This window comes from Jaculus jaculus, chromosome 8, assembly GCF_020740685.1.
Source record: "Jaculus jaculus isolate mJacJac1 chromosome 8, mJacJac1.mat.Y.cur, whole genome shotgun sequence".
Classification (NCBI taxonomy): Eukaryota; Metazoa; Chordata; class Mammalia; order Rodentia; family Dipodidae; genus Jaculus; species Jaculus jaculus.
In genome coordinates this window covers 46,577,536-46,596,031 of record NC_059109.1, presented here as the reverse complement: position 1 = coordinate 46,596,031, position 18,496 = coordinate 46,577,536, and the positions used below count along the sequence as shown (strand labels likewise).

At 36.8% G+C, this 18,496-nt stretch overlaps 1 protein-coding gene across 1 annotated transcript in view; it reads right to left on the bottom strand.

Moving 5' to 3' along the window:
• Ccdc73 (coiled-coil domain containing 73) overlaps positions 1–18,496 on the bottom strand; it is a 134,584-nt gene that overhangs the window by 56,864 nt on the left and 59,224 nt on the right. The window contains exons 7-11 of the mRNA XM_045156599.1: positions 17,617–17,752; positions 17,314–17,393; positions 3,614–3,742; positions 3,134–3,193; positions 1,461–1,565 (exon numbers count right to left, since the gene is read on the bottom strand). Of these exons, the coding sequence (XP_045012534.1) occupies positions 1,461–1,565; positions 3,134–3,193; positions 3,614–3,742; positions 17,314–17,393; positions 17,617–17,752 (510 nt within the window). The remainder of the gene's footprint in view (positions 1–1,460; positions 1,566–3,133; positions 3,194–3,613; positions 3,743–17,313; positions 17,394–17,616; positions 17,753–18,496) is intronic.

The following is an 18,496-nucleotide window of genomic DNA, read 5'->3' as shown; positions in this document are numbered from 1 at the left end:
TTAATTTTTTGGTTTTTCAAGGCAGGGTCTCATGCTGGCTGGCCCAGGCCAACCTGGAATTCACTATGTAGTCTCAGGGTGGCCTTGACCTCACGGTGATCCTCCTACCTCTGCCTCCCAAGTGCTGGGATTAAAGGTGTGCACCACCACACGTGGCTTCCTGCTGGCTTTCAATTATTTTTTCTGATAAATGACTGCATTCCTAGGCTTTAGGGAATACCACATATGTAGTTGTGGTTTGTTTTTTTTTTTTTTTAGAATCCAAAGAAATAGAAAACAACAATCAAATAGGTTGCCTTCCTCCTTTCTCCTCTGCAGGGCAGCCCTGTTATTGAACCTGAGGACCCTGATGCAATGTGTTACATCCTGACCCTCCTGCTGATTCTGAACATGCACATGGAGCAACTACCAGACTTTTTACACCAGTGATCCCACATATGGGCCTCATTCTATACAGTATAGCACCAGGGTGTCCTACAGGATTATGGATCCCCAGCACCCACACAGAAGCCAGGCATGCTGTGCAGGGTGGGGGTAGGGGCTGCAGAGATGGCTTAATGATTATGGCACTTGCCTAAGAAGCCTAAGACCCATGTTCAACTCTCCAGATACCACGTAAGCCAGACACACAAGGTGATGCAGCACAAAGGTCATACATGTGCACAAGGTGGCACAAGTGTCTGGAGTTCAATTCCAGTGGCTGGAGGTCCTGGTATGCCAATTATCTCCCTCTCTCTCTCACAGATTCTCATAAAAAATGTAAATATATAGTGGTGAGTGATTAAAGACACCCAACATCAACCTCTGGCCTCTATATGCACATGCACACATGTGCACATACACCTGCATAAACACATGCATACACACATGTACATATGCCAAAATAAACAAACATATTAAATATAGTTTATACTTTCATTTTTCATTTTCATCTTTAGACCTTGAGCACCACTAAGACCAAAAAAATTCCGTTTATCCCATTAGAAAATAAAGTCAGATATTTAACTATTACTGTACCTAAATGTTTTTAAAAAGACATTCATGGGCTGGAGAGATGGCTTAGCGGTAAAGCGCTTGCCTGTGAAGCCTAAGGACCCCTGTTCAAGGCTCAAATCGCCAGGACCCACATTAGCCAGATGCACAAGGGGGTGCAGGCGTCTGGAGTTCGTTTGCAGTGGCTGGAGGCCCTGGTGTGCCCATTCTCTCTCTCTGTCTCTGTCTCTGTCTCTCTGTCTCTGTCTCTCTCTCTCTATCTGCTTCTTTCTCTGTCACTTTCAAATAAATAAATAAAAATAAATAAAAAATTTATTCATTATTTAGACATTAATACCAAAAGTAGAAAGAATCTATAGCTTACTTCTAAAATGATTCAAAACATCTTTATAAAACTAGACACATGAATACAACTAAACATGGGAAGTTCATTAGACAGAAATATACTGAAATAATATACATATAACCTGTTTATTTTCCTTTAGCACCTTCAATTCTGCATTCATTTCAGAATTATCTTGAATTTGCCGCTGAAGTAACTGTTGCATATGTTGAAAAGAAATGATGATATCCTTTCAAAATATATAAATTTGATATATTTCTAAGTTTATTCTTCAGATATATTTTCTATTTTCTTAACCTCCTATATTACAGCTTAATTTCAATATCTTATATCAAACTAATGACACATTTTAAAAGTTATTGTCTAAAGTTATTTCTATTACATTAGTTCTTACAAAGTACTATTTCCAAACTCCATTAAATCATTAATATTTTTAAATAGATCATATATTCAGACATTATTGAAAAATATGAAGAACCCAAAACTAAAAAGTTAACTTTGGTTGATATTTCCTACCCTTGAATAGTAAATATCTTTCTACTAAAATATTTTATAAGCTATATTATAAAGTGCCATAATCAGGCTGAAGAAATCACTTAGTGGTTAAGGCACATGCCTGTGAAGCCTAAGGACCCAGGTTTGATTCCCTAGTACCCACATAAGCCAGATACACAAAATGGCACATATATCTTGAGTTCATTTGCAGTGGCTGGAGGCCTGATGTGCTTATATACACACACTCTCTTTTTTTTTTTTTTTTCACTATCTCTCCCACTTTTCCTCTCTCAAATAAATAAGCTAATTAAATTAAATAAATAACATAGTAGATAAGGGAATCATGAATCAAATGGAGAAAAAATAGGAGATAATAAAGGACAAAAGTTTTCACAAACTTTTCTTCAAATAGAATAATTATAAATTTCCAATAGATTCAAATGAGAGAATAAAAGCCTACATTGTGGGCTGGAGAGATGGCTCAGTAGTTAAAGGTGTATTGTGGCAAAGCCTGACTATCTGGGTTAAATTCTCCAATATCTATGTAAAGCCAGATTCACAAAGTAGACTATACATCTGGAGTTTGTTTGCAATGGAAGAGGCCCTGGCACTCCCATATTCATAGTCTCTTACTCTCTAAACAAAAATACTTTTTTTAAAAACCAGCAAGGTATATATGAATATATTTCAATAATTATCTGCCAGGGCACCACTGTTCTAAACAAAAAGCCTGACTTTTTACAAATGGAAGCATAGCCAGGTGTGATGGCTCACACCTAAAGTCCCAACACTTGAGAGGCTGAGACAGGAGGATCACCCACAAGTTTGAGACAAATCTGGCCTATACAGTGAGTTCCAAGCTAAGCTGGCCTAAAGCGTGAAGCCTTGTCTCAAAAAAACCAAAACCAGGTCTGGAGAGATGGCTTAGCAGTTAAGGCACTTGCCTGCAAAGCCAAAGGACCCAGGTTCAATTCCCCAGGACCCATGTAAGCCAGATGCACAAGTGGTTGCATGCATCTGGAGTTCGTTTGCAGTGGCTGGAGTCTATTCCCGCACCCACCCCTGCCTATTTCTCTCCCTCTCTCTCAAACAAATAAATATAATATTTAAAAAAACAAAAACCAAAAAAAAAATGGAAGTACATATGTGAAAGTATACATATTTCCACCCAACATACATTAACTGAATGCTTACTCTGTAACATTGCCAAACATGATTCCATTTGTAATTTAGTTTATTTGCTTTCCACACTATAACTGATTTTTAAAATATTTACTTCTAAAATATCTTATGGTTGCTTACCTGTTTTTCTTCTTGAAGATGGATAATCTCCTCATTAATTTTCTTATTTAATTCCAGTTCCTTCAAAATTGAAAATTTTTAAAGTTTTAATAGCAAATTCTGTATTCAACTCATTACCCATATTTATTTAGTTGAAAGAATGGCTTTAATGAATTGAGGAAAAGTACCAGAACCCAATGTAGGCTAGCACAAACATAAATATAAAAACTATAAAATGTTTCATCTCCAAAACTGTGTAGAGCCTCCATTGTGCCACAAAGCTACCTGAAGCCATATTAAAATGGGAATAAAATGGTTATGGCCAAATTTCATTATCCTAAGGTCTTACAAATGGCAAAAATTTGTCTAGCATCTTTTGAAAAATATGCTCACCCCTTAATGTTTTACTTGTTTAACTTTATAAGAAAATATTTTATGCTGAAATTCTCATACATCTTATTACAAAGTATTAATTTTATAAATGTATATTTAATCAAGTACCATGTTGAGCCTCTCTTGGAGTTCTTCACATCTTTGTTCTTTAATTGTTAGGTTGATGTTTTCTTCTTCTGCCTTACACTGACATGCAGCTTTGGACTTTATCAAGTCTGAAGCTACATCTTTTAGTTCCTAAACATAATAAGTATAAAAAGGAAATATCAAAGCAAGGGATTTTCATGACAGCTTCAAAGTCAACCTTTATACATATAACCTATCAACTTAATATTACTGATTCATCAAAGTCGACTTCCCCTGCCTCCCTTGTAAGATGAGCTAGGGTACGAATGCTATGCATGGTGATGGAACAGGCATGGCCAATCACATGGGGATAGAGCACATGACTTGGGGTCATAGTAAGACTAGCTAATGAATGAACTCAACAACCAGATGTAATATGTTTTAATTCTTTGATTATCAACCAACATCAACAAACCTCTTAGATTCTTAAGTTCATTAGCATCTAGCAAAAAATTTATGTATGAAATAATTACAATATAATGTGATGAATGTTTCATTGTAGAAAAGTACATTTGCTTGCAAGCATCAAGAAGGCATACAAAAAAGTGGTGTCTGAACTGAGTCTTTAAAGATAAATTTGCAAAGAGAACAAAAATGAATACATTCTAAGCAAAATGTCCTACATGCAAAAAGTCATAGAAACATGAAAAAGTACAGTATGTCGCAAGGAAACAGAAATATGACCTGGCTTTTTAGCTATTGGCTATAGATTGGTGAGACTCCAATACTGTTGAAAGGGATCAGTAAGTCCTAGAATTTTTCATTTTATCTGTGGTAGTGGGAAATTACCAAAGGACTCAGAGAAGGAAAATAGCATAACCAGAGTTACACTTTAGAAAAATAATTCTAGAAGTGTTGTGAAGGAGAGAACTGAGGAATGGAAGTCTTTATTTGTGAACTTATCCAGTAAGTTTACTATCAAAATCCTGATAGGTCAACTTCTGAATGGGTATACAATTGATTATACTGTAGTTCCATGTACTTAGTACTGAATACTAAATATACCAGGATCTGATCTTTAAAGTTTTGACTATATAACATGTGAGTTGTCTTCATATTTTGGAAGAACTCTACATTATAAGGGTCCACTGCCCCCATATCCCCAAGATACTAAATACTTGCTTTATAAGCATGAGGCCAGACTTGGCTCCAATACATCAGGACCTGGTGTCACACAGAATAACACTAGGCAGACAGTGGAGGCAGGACTTCAAGCTTCTGTGTACAATAGTGACAGCTCTGCAACCACAGCAGCAACCACTGGGGTCAGTGCTGATGGAAGAGCCATGTCCATAGTAGGGAGAAGAAGCAACTCGTTTTGTGCTGCAGTGTTAGATACTATACAATCTCTTTTGTTTCTAGACATTTGTCAAGTCTCACATGATCAACTTTTTCCAAATCACTTTTTGCTAAGTCAGCCAGCCTGCAATTAAGAATCCTGCATAATGTTAACACCTTAAATTTTAAAGATTTAGGTTAACCACTATGTAAGTAACAAACTTGACTCTTTAACAGAAAAAAATTGAGGTAAGAAGATAGTAAGATTACCAAAATAACCTATCTTTTCATTATGCTTTATTTTCTTCCTTCCTTTCCTCCCTCTTTTCTTCCCCTCCCCTACCTTCCCTCTCTTTTTCTTTTTTCATTCTTTCATTTTCTTTCTACTGGGGATTTTACCCAGGGCACTGTTCATGCTAGGCAAGTGCTCTACCACTGAGCTATTATTGCCAACCTTTTGTTGTTGTTCTGGGGACTGTAGCTGAGGCTTTAATTGACTATGTAGCTCAGGCTGGCCTTAAGCTCAGCAATCTGCTTAGCTCCCAGCTAGTGGCTATTTTGGAGGAGTGTTGCGGGGGGGGGAGGCTTTGGGGTGTTAGACCCCATCTTCTCCCTTACCAGAGCTCAGCTCATTGTCCTGCTGTTTTCTGCCAGCTGCTATAGCAAGAAGAGATGTCCAGCTTCTGCTCTACCAGGCTTTCCTTCCATGGTAAGACTTCCTCTCAAGACTGTAAGATGAAATAAACCTTACCCCTAACCCCATCAGTTGCTTTTGGCCCGGTGTTTTGCCCCAGCAATGTGAAGGTAACTACTATGCCATCCTCTCTCCACACTGCCCTGTGCCCTATAGGGCAAAGGACAAATGATCTTCTAGCTCCCAAGTGAGTTAAATCTGTAGGACATGTCAGTAAGCTAGAAAGCAAAAGAAATCAATGTACTTCCCCACCTCCTACCCTCTCTGATCACAATCTGGCAATGGTTTGGAATCTTTACATAGCCTCTACCTATCTTCTACTGCTGTAGCTACAGTTCTGTCCAAACTGCCCCAGCTCTTTCACTCCCTGTCCTTTCAGGTATAGTAATCACCCCAGGCAACATTTTTCCATGAGGTGCTTCACTGTCCCTTGTTTATTCCCCTAACTGTTCACAGTGATAGAAGTAGCCTCTTCAGCAAAGTTCCCTTGGCTACCATTTCCAATATATCACCTGTTTCCTGCCCAAGCCTGTTTAAGACATATAAAATGAAAAATAGGGCTGGGGAGATGGCACAGTGGTTAAAGGCACTTCATGCAAAGCCTGACAGCCTGGATCTTATTTCCCAGTATTCAAGTAAAGCCAGGTGCACAAGAGACCCTGGCACACCCATATGTTCTCTCCCTCCCCCTCCCTCCCCCCTCCCTCCCTCCCTCCCTCCCTCCCTCCCTCCCTCCCTCCCTCCCTCCCTCCCTCCCTCTCTCTCTCTCTCTCTCTCTCTCTCTCTCTCTCTCTCAAATAAATAAAAAAATTTAAATGATATTTCAAGAATAGGAGAGCTTTTGTATAAAACACAGGGTGAGAATATCACTTAGGATACTTTGATTACCACTATAAAAAAAACCTCACAACTAGTTGGACATGGTGGCGTGGCATATGGCTTTAATTCCAGCATTCAAGAGGAACAGGTAAGATGATTGCTTTGAGTTTGAGTCTAGCCTGGAAACTGCAGAGTGAGTTCCAGGTCAGCCTGGGCTAAAGTGAAACCCTAACCCCTACTCAAGAAAAAAAAAACAATAAAACTCATAGCTAAGCCATCAGATCATAAAGAAGTTTTCTCCTACATGACAGGGAGCCCAAAGTTAGGCAGGTTCTAGTGTTTGTTGATTTTTGGATTCAGTGTATGTTACTGAAGACAAGTCATTTTAATTTTTTTGCTTTCCACTTGTAGGACTCTTCTTTCTTAGACAAGTCATAAGAGCCAATTCAGAATTGTATGATGACTGGGATTTTGTTTTGTTTTGTTTTTGTTTTGTAGATACAGTCTTGCTATATAGCCCAGGACAGTCTTAAATTCACACTCCTCCTGTGTCAGTTTCCTAAGTATTGGGATTGCAAGCAGGCTCAGCTCTTGGGACTCTTCATCAAAGAACCAACATCAACATAAAGGTTTCCTGGAACCACCTTCTGATTGATAGAAATGACCATATGCTCATTCTTGAACCACACAGTGACATGAGGAATAGAGTGACACTGGCTTACTAGACTGAACATGTACAAAAAAAAAGAAAAGCTGCTTAGAAGACACCATGACTATTACAAGAGGCTCAGCTAACATTTTAAATTCAGAGTGTTTAAATTTTCATTCATTACAAAATACTATGCATAACAAAGTAAAGGCAAATGGAAAATATTTTTGTAAGTTGCTTAACTTTGACTAATTTACCTACTCTGCTTATGTCTCTAAACAAAGAAGCTATTGGATCCAGTTAGTGGTCTTCAAATTGTGCTATGAGAATACTTAACGGTTCCATGTTAAGAGTTTCTTAAAAAGGAAAGCCAACAGGTATAGCTCCAGAGATAATCCAAATATAAGAGTTATGAAGTCATGGAGGCTTCCACCCAGACTTCAAAGGCTTTAACGGTCAGGCAATGTGTGGCAGATCAGGATCCTTTTAGGTAGCCCTGAGAGAGCAATACAAGAAGCTGTGATAGTAAAGCTAAAGATGCAAAGAAGCCTCAGAAAGCTAGAGAGGCCAGGCACACGGGAAGCCTGTGGAGAGTCCATCTGGGCTGCAAATGAAGAGACCACGTGGTAGAACAGCTCAAACCAAAAGAACTTAGGATGCTATGTGCTCTGAATGCTAGACAGAGAGCTATAGGACTTAATGTTTGCTCTATTGGGTCTTGGTCTAATTCCTCCTTTCCATGCCTTCAATTCCTCCATTTTGGAATGTGAATGTTTACTCTGCCATTGTAGGTTGGAAATATGTAACTTGTTTTTAACTTTTACAGGAGCTTATAGCTAAGAGTTGCCTTGAGTCTCAGAAGAGATTTGTACTTGGACTTTGAGAAACATTGGGACTGTTAAAACTTTGGGGAACCTTAGAGAATGGCTAAATTTTGCATTTTGCATTATGAAATGAACATGAACATTTGGGAACATGAGGTGAAATATTTTGATTTGAATAATTGTTCAATCATCAGGCTCATTTATTGGAGGCTTGGTTATTAGCTGACAGGTTTAGGTGATGTGACAGGAACATGAGGACTCTGCCTTCAGGAATGAAATAATCCTCTGATGGATCAAAACTGTGAATAGTCTATGGTGAGGTGGTGGAACTGCGCATGGTAGGGTCTAGTTAGAGAAAGTAGGTCACTAAGGGAGTGTCCTTGGAAATTATATCTTGCTCTGTCCCCTTCCTGTTACTACTCTCTCTGCTTTCTGTCAACCTTGAGGTAAGGAGCTTCTATTACATAGTCCTACACCCAAGATATTCTCTCTCACTAGAGGCCCAAAACTATGAACTAAAACCTGTAAAAGTGAGAGACAAAAAAATTCCTTTCTTTAAGTGGTTTATATAAGGTATTTTGTCACAGCAATTGAAAGTCCAACAACACCCCTATTTTAACAAATATATGATTTCTGATGGACAATTCAGGAGAGAAAAACTTACAGCATGAATTGTATATGCTGCTATTATCTCTGGAATTATTAAGATCCCAAGTATTAGAGCCAAATTTTCCTATATTCCAATCTTGGTTCTACTTTCCTTGCTGTGAAATTTTAGGCAGTAACTTAACTTCATTTTTCTTCCAAGTTTCTCATCTGTAAAATGTAGATAATAAACTTTTTTAAATCCTTGGGAGGTAATAACCCATGCAGCAGTGTTTTCTCAGTATCTAGTTTGTGCTGGACATGGTACCAGCTATTACTAATGTACTAAATAAAAGGGATTCTGTGCTATAGATACAATGTAATGTACAAGTATATTTCCTGCTTGTAAAATACTCTGATACATTAATAAATGTCATGAATCATTAAGTGGTGTTTTATTTATTTAAAGAATTAAGGTTCATTCTCTCTAGCTAATGACAATGAGTTATTCCTTTGTGTAAGTAAACTCATTAAGAAAAAGTACTTTGTAAACTGGGTGTGGTGGCTCACGCCTTTAATCCCAGCACTCAGGAGGCAGAGGTGGGAGGATTGCTGTGAGTTCGAGGCCACCCTGAGACTCCATAGTGAATTCCAGGTCAGCCTGGGCTACAGTGAGACCCTACCTTGAAAAATAAAAAAAAGAAAAAGAAAAAGTACTTTGGAGCCGGACATGGTGGCGCATGCCTTTAATCCTAGCATTCAGGAGGCACATGTAGGAGAATCGCCATGAGTTCAAGGACACCTTGAGACTACCTAGTGAATTCCAGGTCAGCCTGAGCTAAAGTGAGACCCTACCTCAAAAAAAAAAAAAGAAAAAGAAAAAGTGCTTTGTTTCATACTTAATTTATATCCCACAGTACATTAACATATTCAAGAAACCTTTAACCACTGAGCAGTCTCTCCAACCACACATTAATATATTCATAAATCTAAGAGTAACTAAAATTGTATTAATATATGTGATAAAGAATAATAAGCATGAAGAAGATGTGACCTACCTTCATTTAAAATAAAATTTGATGATGTTCAGCATGGTCTTCAACCATACCACCATGAACATACCAATCTCATCTGATTTACTCAGCATAAAATAAACGGCAGCCAAACTGAATATATTAATGATATAATAGTTGGTTTGCAAGGTTGCTAAGACAACAGAAGGCACATGTACAGTGCCAAGGGCTTAGCCACTGACTAATTCAGGGAGCTTTAATCCATTCAATGAGCACAGCACTTCAGATTACTATGTTACAGAAAAGTACACCTGGTTTAAGCATGAATAGACCAGTGCAGTTGTGTTAGAAATACTTGAAAAATAAAGCTTAGCAGATAGTAATTAACTATGTTAACTTTGAAAGAACATCCTATTTTATGACTAGAAAATAATCTTGATTATTGTAACTCACATCCCTTAATGGTGAGTTTAAAATGAGCGAATTGTGCATTTTAACTGCAAATTCGAATATATTCTAGTCAATAGTTATAGAAATAAGACAGTGTAATAAATCAGTATTCTAGTTCACAAGCTAAGTGGTCTTTGATGGAACACACTGAAAAATATAATTTATTGTTTTCACCACTTACAACACTAGTAAATATTCAAAGAATAAGGTGATAGTTGAAATAACTATAAATACTAATAGTTGGAAAAACAAACCTTACAATTTCAGTATCTTAATTTCTCAGAATTTATGAAATTAACTGAAAGACAAAATATCTGCTAAAGGATACTCAAGTTTTAGTCTCAATTCAGGTTTAGAGACTGTTCAACCAATATGTATTGTTATGCAGTGTTTAATCAAACACTCCTAGAGTAATAAATGTTTTATGTTCAAGTGCTTCTATCTTTTAAAATAGATACCAATGATATTGACTTTAACATAATGTATAACTTTCTTTACAAAACAATGTTCCTAAAATCATTTTCAAGATACTTTTTAGGAAGAAAGGTAAGTTTTAGAAAATTGACAATGTTTGGGTTTTTTAAATTGGGTTTTCATAAAGCAAGATATACCTATATGAAGTAAGTAAGCATTCAGTTATTATAAGGCTTGCTTTATGCTCATGATGTGTTCAAGGCTCACTCCTAAGCTACAATATTCTACTCATAAGAAGTACAAGGCTAAAACTTACAGTCAGTCACTTATATTCCTTATAATTCAGTAAGTAAGGATTGGCTTTCGAAAGGTTTTTCCTCTTAAAAGTTACAAAATACAACAAACTTTGATTTTTTTCTGTATTTTTCAATAACTGAAAATGTGTAGCTATTGGAATCAGCAGCCTTTAAGAGATATCCTAAAATATATCAGTTTCTATTAAAATACTTTTTATGAAATAATACAGGTGAGAGGAATAGGGATTGAAGACAAATACATAGCTCACAAATGTAAAAATTTAAAACTCTTTCTCTTCATCATATATATTAATTTTTAGAGCATAATAAGTTAAAATCAAAGACTTCCATGAAATGATTTTCTACTGAAAAATATTCTTTTGATTTTACTACCTTTATAAGCTTTTAAATATCCTGAACTTTTAGTACATTATCTGTTTTCTAACCATTTTATTCAAAGCTGTTAGTGTAGCAAATAAACAGCACATGCTTTGATCTCATCAAATTACAACTTATAGTGTCTACAGTCATAAATACTGAGCTGTTTTCTCCTTCACCCCTCCTTTCTGGCATGGGGTAGTCTGTTTAGCATCACAATCTCCTTGAGTGTTCTGACATTTACTCAGAAAAACAGCAGAGGTTATGAATGCTGCTCACAGATCCTATCAGGAATTCTTCAAGACTGCCATAATAATGAACTCTCAGACAGACCTGGAATACCTAGTTTTATCTAACAACTGAGTTTGATCTGTTTAACTTTGCTGCACAAAAAAAGGAACACCACCTTATCACAACCAGTGACTTAACTGTTCTGGACAAGATCAAAAAACAGTATAAAATAAAACTGAAAATTATCTGAGAAAATTAAAGACCTGAGGCTTTAAATGAGTGATATAACCAATGGTGATAGACTTGACTAACTTCTAAAAAATATATTCTTAAGATTAAAATGAAAACTACATAAAATTTACAAAATTAGTATATTAGAATGTCAAAATATTTTTTAAATATTTTATTTACTTACTTGAGAGAGAGGGGGAATGAAAGCAAGAAAGGAACAGGCAGCTAGAGAATGGGTGTACCAGGGCCTCTAGCTACTGCAAACAAACTCCAGACACATGCACTACCTTGTGCATCTGGCGTACATGGTACTGGAGAATCAAACCTGGGTTCATAGGTTTCATAGGCAAGCACCTTAACCACTAAGCCATCTCTCTAGCTCCAAAAATATTTTAAAATTAGCTGTCACAATGCATTTTATATTCCTCACTCTAGTAGTTATTCTGACTTTGAAGTCTCAGAGGTAACAAAATCCTTTCCTTTACTCCATATGATTCTCTTACAAGAACAATTCAGCAACATGACACCATTAGGGTTTAGATGTGAAGTACTCTCCAGAAACACACATAGGCTCATTGATGAAGGCTTGGTCCCTACCTAGTGGTGCTATTTTAGGAGGTTCTAGAAATTCTAGGAGGTAAGGGCCTACTTAAAATATATGCCACTGAGGTCATGGCTTTGGTGCTATATCTTCTTTCAGACCCTCTGTGTTTTCACCATGAGATGAACTACTTTGTTCCACTACACTTCTTGTCAAGATGTTCTTCCTTACCAGGACTCAAGCAATGGTGCCAAGGACTATGGGCACCATATGAAAGCCTTGAAACTGTAAGCCAAAATGAATCCATCTTCCTCCTAAGCTCATTCAGCTAACATACACACTGACACGAATGTTTTCTATAGTGCCAAGAGGCCACAAATACATGACTACAGTATATTTAGGTGGCCCTGGCCAAGGCTCCAAGGCTTAGGGAAAAATAAGACAAGTGTTTACAAGCAGTACCATTTCACTCATGCATAAAGACACTTTTCATCTTCAACCAAGGGTATCTCCCAATGGCCTTACATGAGCTTCAGTGTACTCAATAGGTCCAAGTCTTAAAATATATGTTAGAAACTGTCTATTTTGTTATAATGAAATATGTGTTTTTATTTAATATAAAAAAATATTACTTTGGTACAGAGGAGCCTCAGATAGCTGATTCTAAAAGGTAAGCCAAGCCAGATGTGGTGGCCCATGTCTTTAAATACCAGGTCTCAAGGAAGCAGAGGTAGGAGGATCACTGTAAATTCCAGGCCAGTGTGATAATACACAGTAAATTCCAGGTCACCTTGTGATACAGCAAGACCCTATCCTGCAAAATCAAAAACCAAAAACAAAACAAAATCACCAAAAAAAGGTAAGCCAGAAGAAAACTGAGCAGACCAATACTGAGACAAGATCAGGCACATTCAAAATGGTATGGCAGGTAGATCAGTCCTATCTCAGGACAAGCCCACAGGTCTTATGAACCTCAAGTACAGGTGTGTGTTTGGATGACACAGTGATTCCACAGTGGATGGGTCAATGACATAAAGGAATCTTTTTTGTCATTCTATGTGACACTGATGGCAGCAGTCAGTCGCCATCTTGAAAGAGAATCTATTGTTAAAAACCGAAGGGTTGAAGAGATGGCTTAGCAGTTAAGGCATAGGCCTGCCAAGATTCAACCCTCCAGGACCCATGTAAGCCAATGCATGTGTCTAGAGTTCATTTGCAGTGGCCTAAGGCCCTAACAGGCCCTTTCTATCTGTCTCTTTCTCTCTTTCTCTCAAATAAATAAAATAAGTAATAAAAATAAAACTGAGCCACCCCTTAGGCCTGAGATCAAGGACCCTCAATCTGGCTTGCCACAATCCCCAGGTGACCGAGCCCACAGAAGCAGTTATGGAAAGCACAGGAGTTAGGAGACTGGCTCAGGCTGGGAAGTACATAAAGAGATGGCCCTCCTCCCAGTGTCCAGGGACTATATCATCAACTGAGAATTATTTGAGAGATCTGGAACAGCAGATGAATCAAATTCTAGAGGTACCTATCTGTCATTTATTGTTGTTGAGCCTGAGAATTTGAAGATCCGAGGGTATACATGATACCCATAGCAGCATCCCTTTAGCAAGAAGCCTGGCAACACAAAGGCAGGTCCCCTGCCTCTACCCATCTCAGTACTGTTGTTATTTCCCACAGTCTCAATGTACTTAGGAGACATACCCTCTGGTAAAACACCCCCTAGAGGTATGAGGTGAGAAATCTGGGAAGAGTGAGATAATCTGCTTCCAAGAAAAGCTGCTACTGTACAGCTCAATTATTCCATGGGATTTCTTTTTTAATAATATTTTTATTGATTTATTTGAGAAAGAGAGAGATAGATAGAGATATAAAGAATTAGAGAATGAGCCTTCAGCCACTGCAAACGATCTCTAGATGCATGTGCTACCTTGTGTATCTGGCTTATATGGGTCCTGGGCAATCAAACTCTGGTCCTTTGACTTTGCAGGCAAGCACCTTAACCATTAAGCCATATCTCCAGTCCCGGATTTCTTTTTTTATTTTCTACACATGGAGTAAGATTTTTACTGATTGTGTTTGTTTTAATTTTATGTTTTTATTTACTGTTCTCCTTCATATACTCATCTTTGTTTATGTTTTTCTTCCATTTTGGAGCATTTTTTTCTTCTCCTTGTTTCTGTTTTTCTTTTTTGTCCCCTGTGATTCCTGACCTTCCTACATACAGTCACACTTGGACTTATGCTTTCTGGTTTTAAGAAAACTATTCATGGGCTGGAGAGATGGCTTAGCGGTTAAGCGCTTGCCTGTGAAGCCTAAGGACCCCGGTTCGAGGCTCGGTTCCCCAGGCCCCACGTTAGCCAGATGCACAAGGGGGCGCACGCGTCTGGAGTTCGTTTGCAGAGGCTGGAAGCCCTGGTGCGCCCATTCTCTCTCTCTCCCTCTATCTGTCTTTCTCTCTGTGTCTGTCGCTCTCAAATAAATAAATTAATTAATTAATTTAAAAAAAGAAAACTATTCATTTTCTTACTGTTTATTATTCTTCTTACATTTAACTAAATTTGCTTTTTTCACTACTAGGAAGTATTTGTTTTCCTTTCTTTTTAAAATTTTATGATCTTTTGCTCTTTTCTGCCCCCATTCATAACATTCTTCCCTATTCCTTTTCCCCATCAACTCTGGGGTTGTATCAATAAATCAAATAAAAAGCACAGTGGAAAACATTATCAATAGATTTTACCAAGCAGAAGAAAGAATATCAGGAATGGAAGGTCAAGTTAATGAAATGCTATGTTCAAATATCAATAAGGGGGAAAATCTAAATGAACATGACCACAATGTCAATACCTCTGGGATATAATCAAGAGATGAATTTTACAGATTCATGTGATAGAAGTTGAGATAAACACTAAAGGTAGAAATAACCTAGCCAATGAAATTATAGCAACAAAATTCCCAAATCTAGAGAAGGAAGTAAACATTCAAACATGAGGCATTTAGAATTTCAAATAGACATAAGCAGAAAAAAAAAAATCTCTCCTTGACATACTAGTGTCAAGATGTCAAAAAACAGCTGCCTGTAATCCCAGCACTCAGAAGATAGAAAGCAGGAGGATCAAAACTTCAAGGTCCAGTTAAGGCCCTTGCCTGCAAAGCCCAAGGACCCAAGTTTGATTCCCTAGTACCCATGTAAGACAGATACACAAGGTGGAGCATTTGTCTGCAGTTCATTTGCAGTACCTGAAGGTGCCAGCACATCCACATTCATTCTCTCTCTCTCTCAAACTCTATCTCAAATAAATAAAATAAATAAATAATTTTTTAAGTTCAAGGTTATCCTTGGATATAAAGCAAGTCTAAGGCCAGCCTAGAATTCATTAGGCCCTGTCTACTAAAAAAAATAAAATAAGTTAAGCTGGGCATGGTGGTGCATGCTTTTAATCCCAGCACTCAGGAGACAGAGATTGGAGGATCATCGTGCGTTTGAGGCCAGCCTGAGATTACATAGTAAATTCCAGGTCAGCCTGAGCTAGAGTGAGACTCTGCCTTGAAAAACCAAAAAAAAAAAAAAAAAAGTTTCAGGATATGAGGCTAATATATAAAAGTCAATTGCTTTCATATATACAACAATAAACAAGCTAAATTGAAAACATATTAACCATTGATGCTATTATCTTAAAATGATATACTTAGTTATAATCTAACAAATATGTTCAAAATGTGTAGGAAGAACTCTATAAAAGTCTGATGAAAGATATTAAAGAAGACCTTTGATAAAACTAAATAAATGAGAAGATGGTCCATGTTCCTGGAGAAGACAATATTGCCAAAATGTCAGCACTTCCTAATTTGATCTATAGATTCAATACAGTATCAGTCAAAATGTCAGCATAGTACTTTATGGATATAAACATGCTGTTTCTAAAGTTCACATGGTAAGGCAAAACTTACATAATAATCAACCCAATATTAAAGAAGAACAAAGGCTACATGATTTCAAGATTTAAGACTAAAGTAGCTCTTGGCAGCCTGTTCATTACTCGTGAGTCTCCCCCTTGTCTCAGCCTAGCTGGGCTGAGGTGAGGGGAGAACTCCCTGACCCCAACTTCCCACATGGACTCTTTACCCTCTCCTGCCTTCCATGTGGCAGGAGTCCTTTGTGCTTTCTTTTCTGTCCCTCCGTATGGCTTTTTTGAGGCCCATCACATGGCTCTCAGGCCACATGGGTGAAATCATTTTCCTTCCCTTGGTTCTATTCTTCCCTCAATAAATGTAATAATTGAAAAAATAAATAAATGAATAAAACTAAAGTAATCAAGCAGGATAGTATTAAAAAAAATAACTGAAAAGTCAGGTAGTAGAAGATGTTGATCCACAGACTCAACAATGTCATCAAAGAATAGGTACCTTTATGCCACAACAATATCAACATTGTTGAGTTCCTCCTCTTTTGCTTCTCTCATGATTGTAGGATACCCACCAGCATTACATTTTTTTCCCTCATTTATAAAGTAGGTAAGGCCATTTGTCCATTCCTGAACTAACCAATAACTGTGGCCAGAGGAAAGAAATATGTTTATGGCCTTCCACTAAAATGAAGTTGGGAGCAACAAAATAAAAAAAAAAAATGGGTAATGTTAGGAAGGAAAAAAAGAGATACTGGTATTTACCAAGCAACTAATAAATGTTCAATATGTTCAATACTTCATTCATGATGCTATAGCCATACCCAACTTTTTCTTGATATGCAAATATACTAAACTCCTCTCAAGGCTTTGCACATAATGTTCTCTTTGAAACAATATTCCCTTCCCTCCTCAATCTTTTTACCCTCAATCTAATAACCCTAACTTCTTTATAAATCACAACACTGAAAATTATTTGATTATAAATATATCCCATTCAATTAGAAACTTCATAAAAGTAGTAACATGTTTTATTTTCTTCATAGTTGTATCTCTAGTGTCATATATTAGCTGACACATAGAAGTCACTCAACAAATACTGAATGAATAGATGAATAAATGAGCACTAATGAAGCTGACATATCGTCAACTGGCCATTCATGTTTCCCTAAGAATATATACCACTGATAACAAGTCAAAGAAACAATATTCTTAATAAACTGGATTAAATTCACCTAGAATCAGAACAGAATAGAATAAATAACAAATAGAATACTTCTACCAAAAATAGTTATCCAACTGTTTTCTAGTAATATTTCATTAGACCAACTATTTTTGATTATCATTTTTTACTTACTATGTCAATCATACCTTCTTTAAACTGTGTATTTTAGATTCATGCTTCTTATTTAAAGTTGAAAGTCTTTTGTTAACTTGTATTGCTTCCTGTACTATAATGTAAAAGATAATAGGAACAGATTATAATCATGATACATTTCAAGGAAAGTATCACTAACATGAACAGAGAGCTGTGCAATGGATATAATTCCAACTTAATTTAATATACATTCAACTTCCATTTACTAGTATTGGCTAAGTCCATTTTAGTCATGACAAATAAGACCATTTAAATATTTCACACTGGACATGTACTTGAAATAAGATGGCACCTACCATTCTGTTCTAATTTTACATGATCCTCTTTCAACAATCCAAACTGATTTGTTACTGTAACATAGCATTTCTCAACTTCATTCAGTTGCTTATGATAATCTTCTTTAGCTAGAAGATGTAGCTGGACCTTTTGTTCCTATTTTGAAGAATATTTTTTAAAGCTTAACATATAATACAAAGATGCATACACATATATAATATAGTAACTACTGCTAATAATATACCAACAACAAATGATAGGAAAAAGAACTCTCAGAATACAGTATAGGGAAGAAATATTAGTTAGGCGATATTTCTAAATCTATATAAAACTAAAGCAAACATTTTCCTATAACAAAATAGTCATAACAGATTATGAGTCCCTTGTTTCCAACTGTTTTTCAAAATCAACCTTCTTAATCAACTTTTTTCTAGTCAGTCTAGTACTAAATAAAATGGGAGCAGTTCAAGCATTAGTCATGATACTCAGAAATATTTGTTTTCGCTGGGCATGGTAGCACACGCCTTTAATCCCAGCACTCGGGGAGCAGAGGTAGGAGGACTGCTGTGAGTTCGAGGCCACCCTGAGTCTACAGAGTGATTTCCAGGTCAGCCTGAGCTAGAGTGAGATCCTACTTTAAAAAAGAAAAAAAAAACAGAAATATTTGTTTTCTTTTTCTAAATCATAATAATCAGGCTCATTGTTTTGATGCTTCCACCCAAATGAGATGAGACCTCTGTTGTGGATTCCTGGGTCTCATTTCACAACTCTGGGCCTTGTTTATTTCCAAACCCATTCTCCACAGTCTGATTTGACTATGAAGATCATCAATAAATTTCCATTTGTGTAAGCTAACCAGTCATCCTGTATTACTTAAAGACACAGTGTAGACAGAATGGC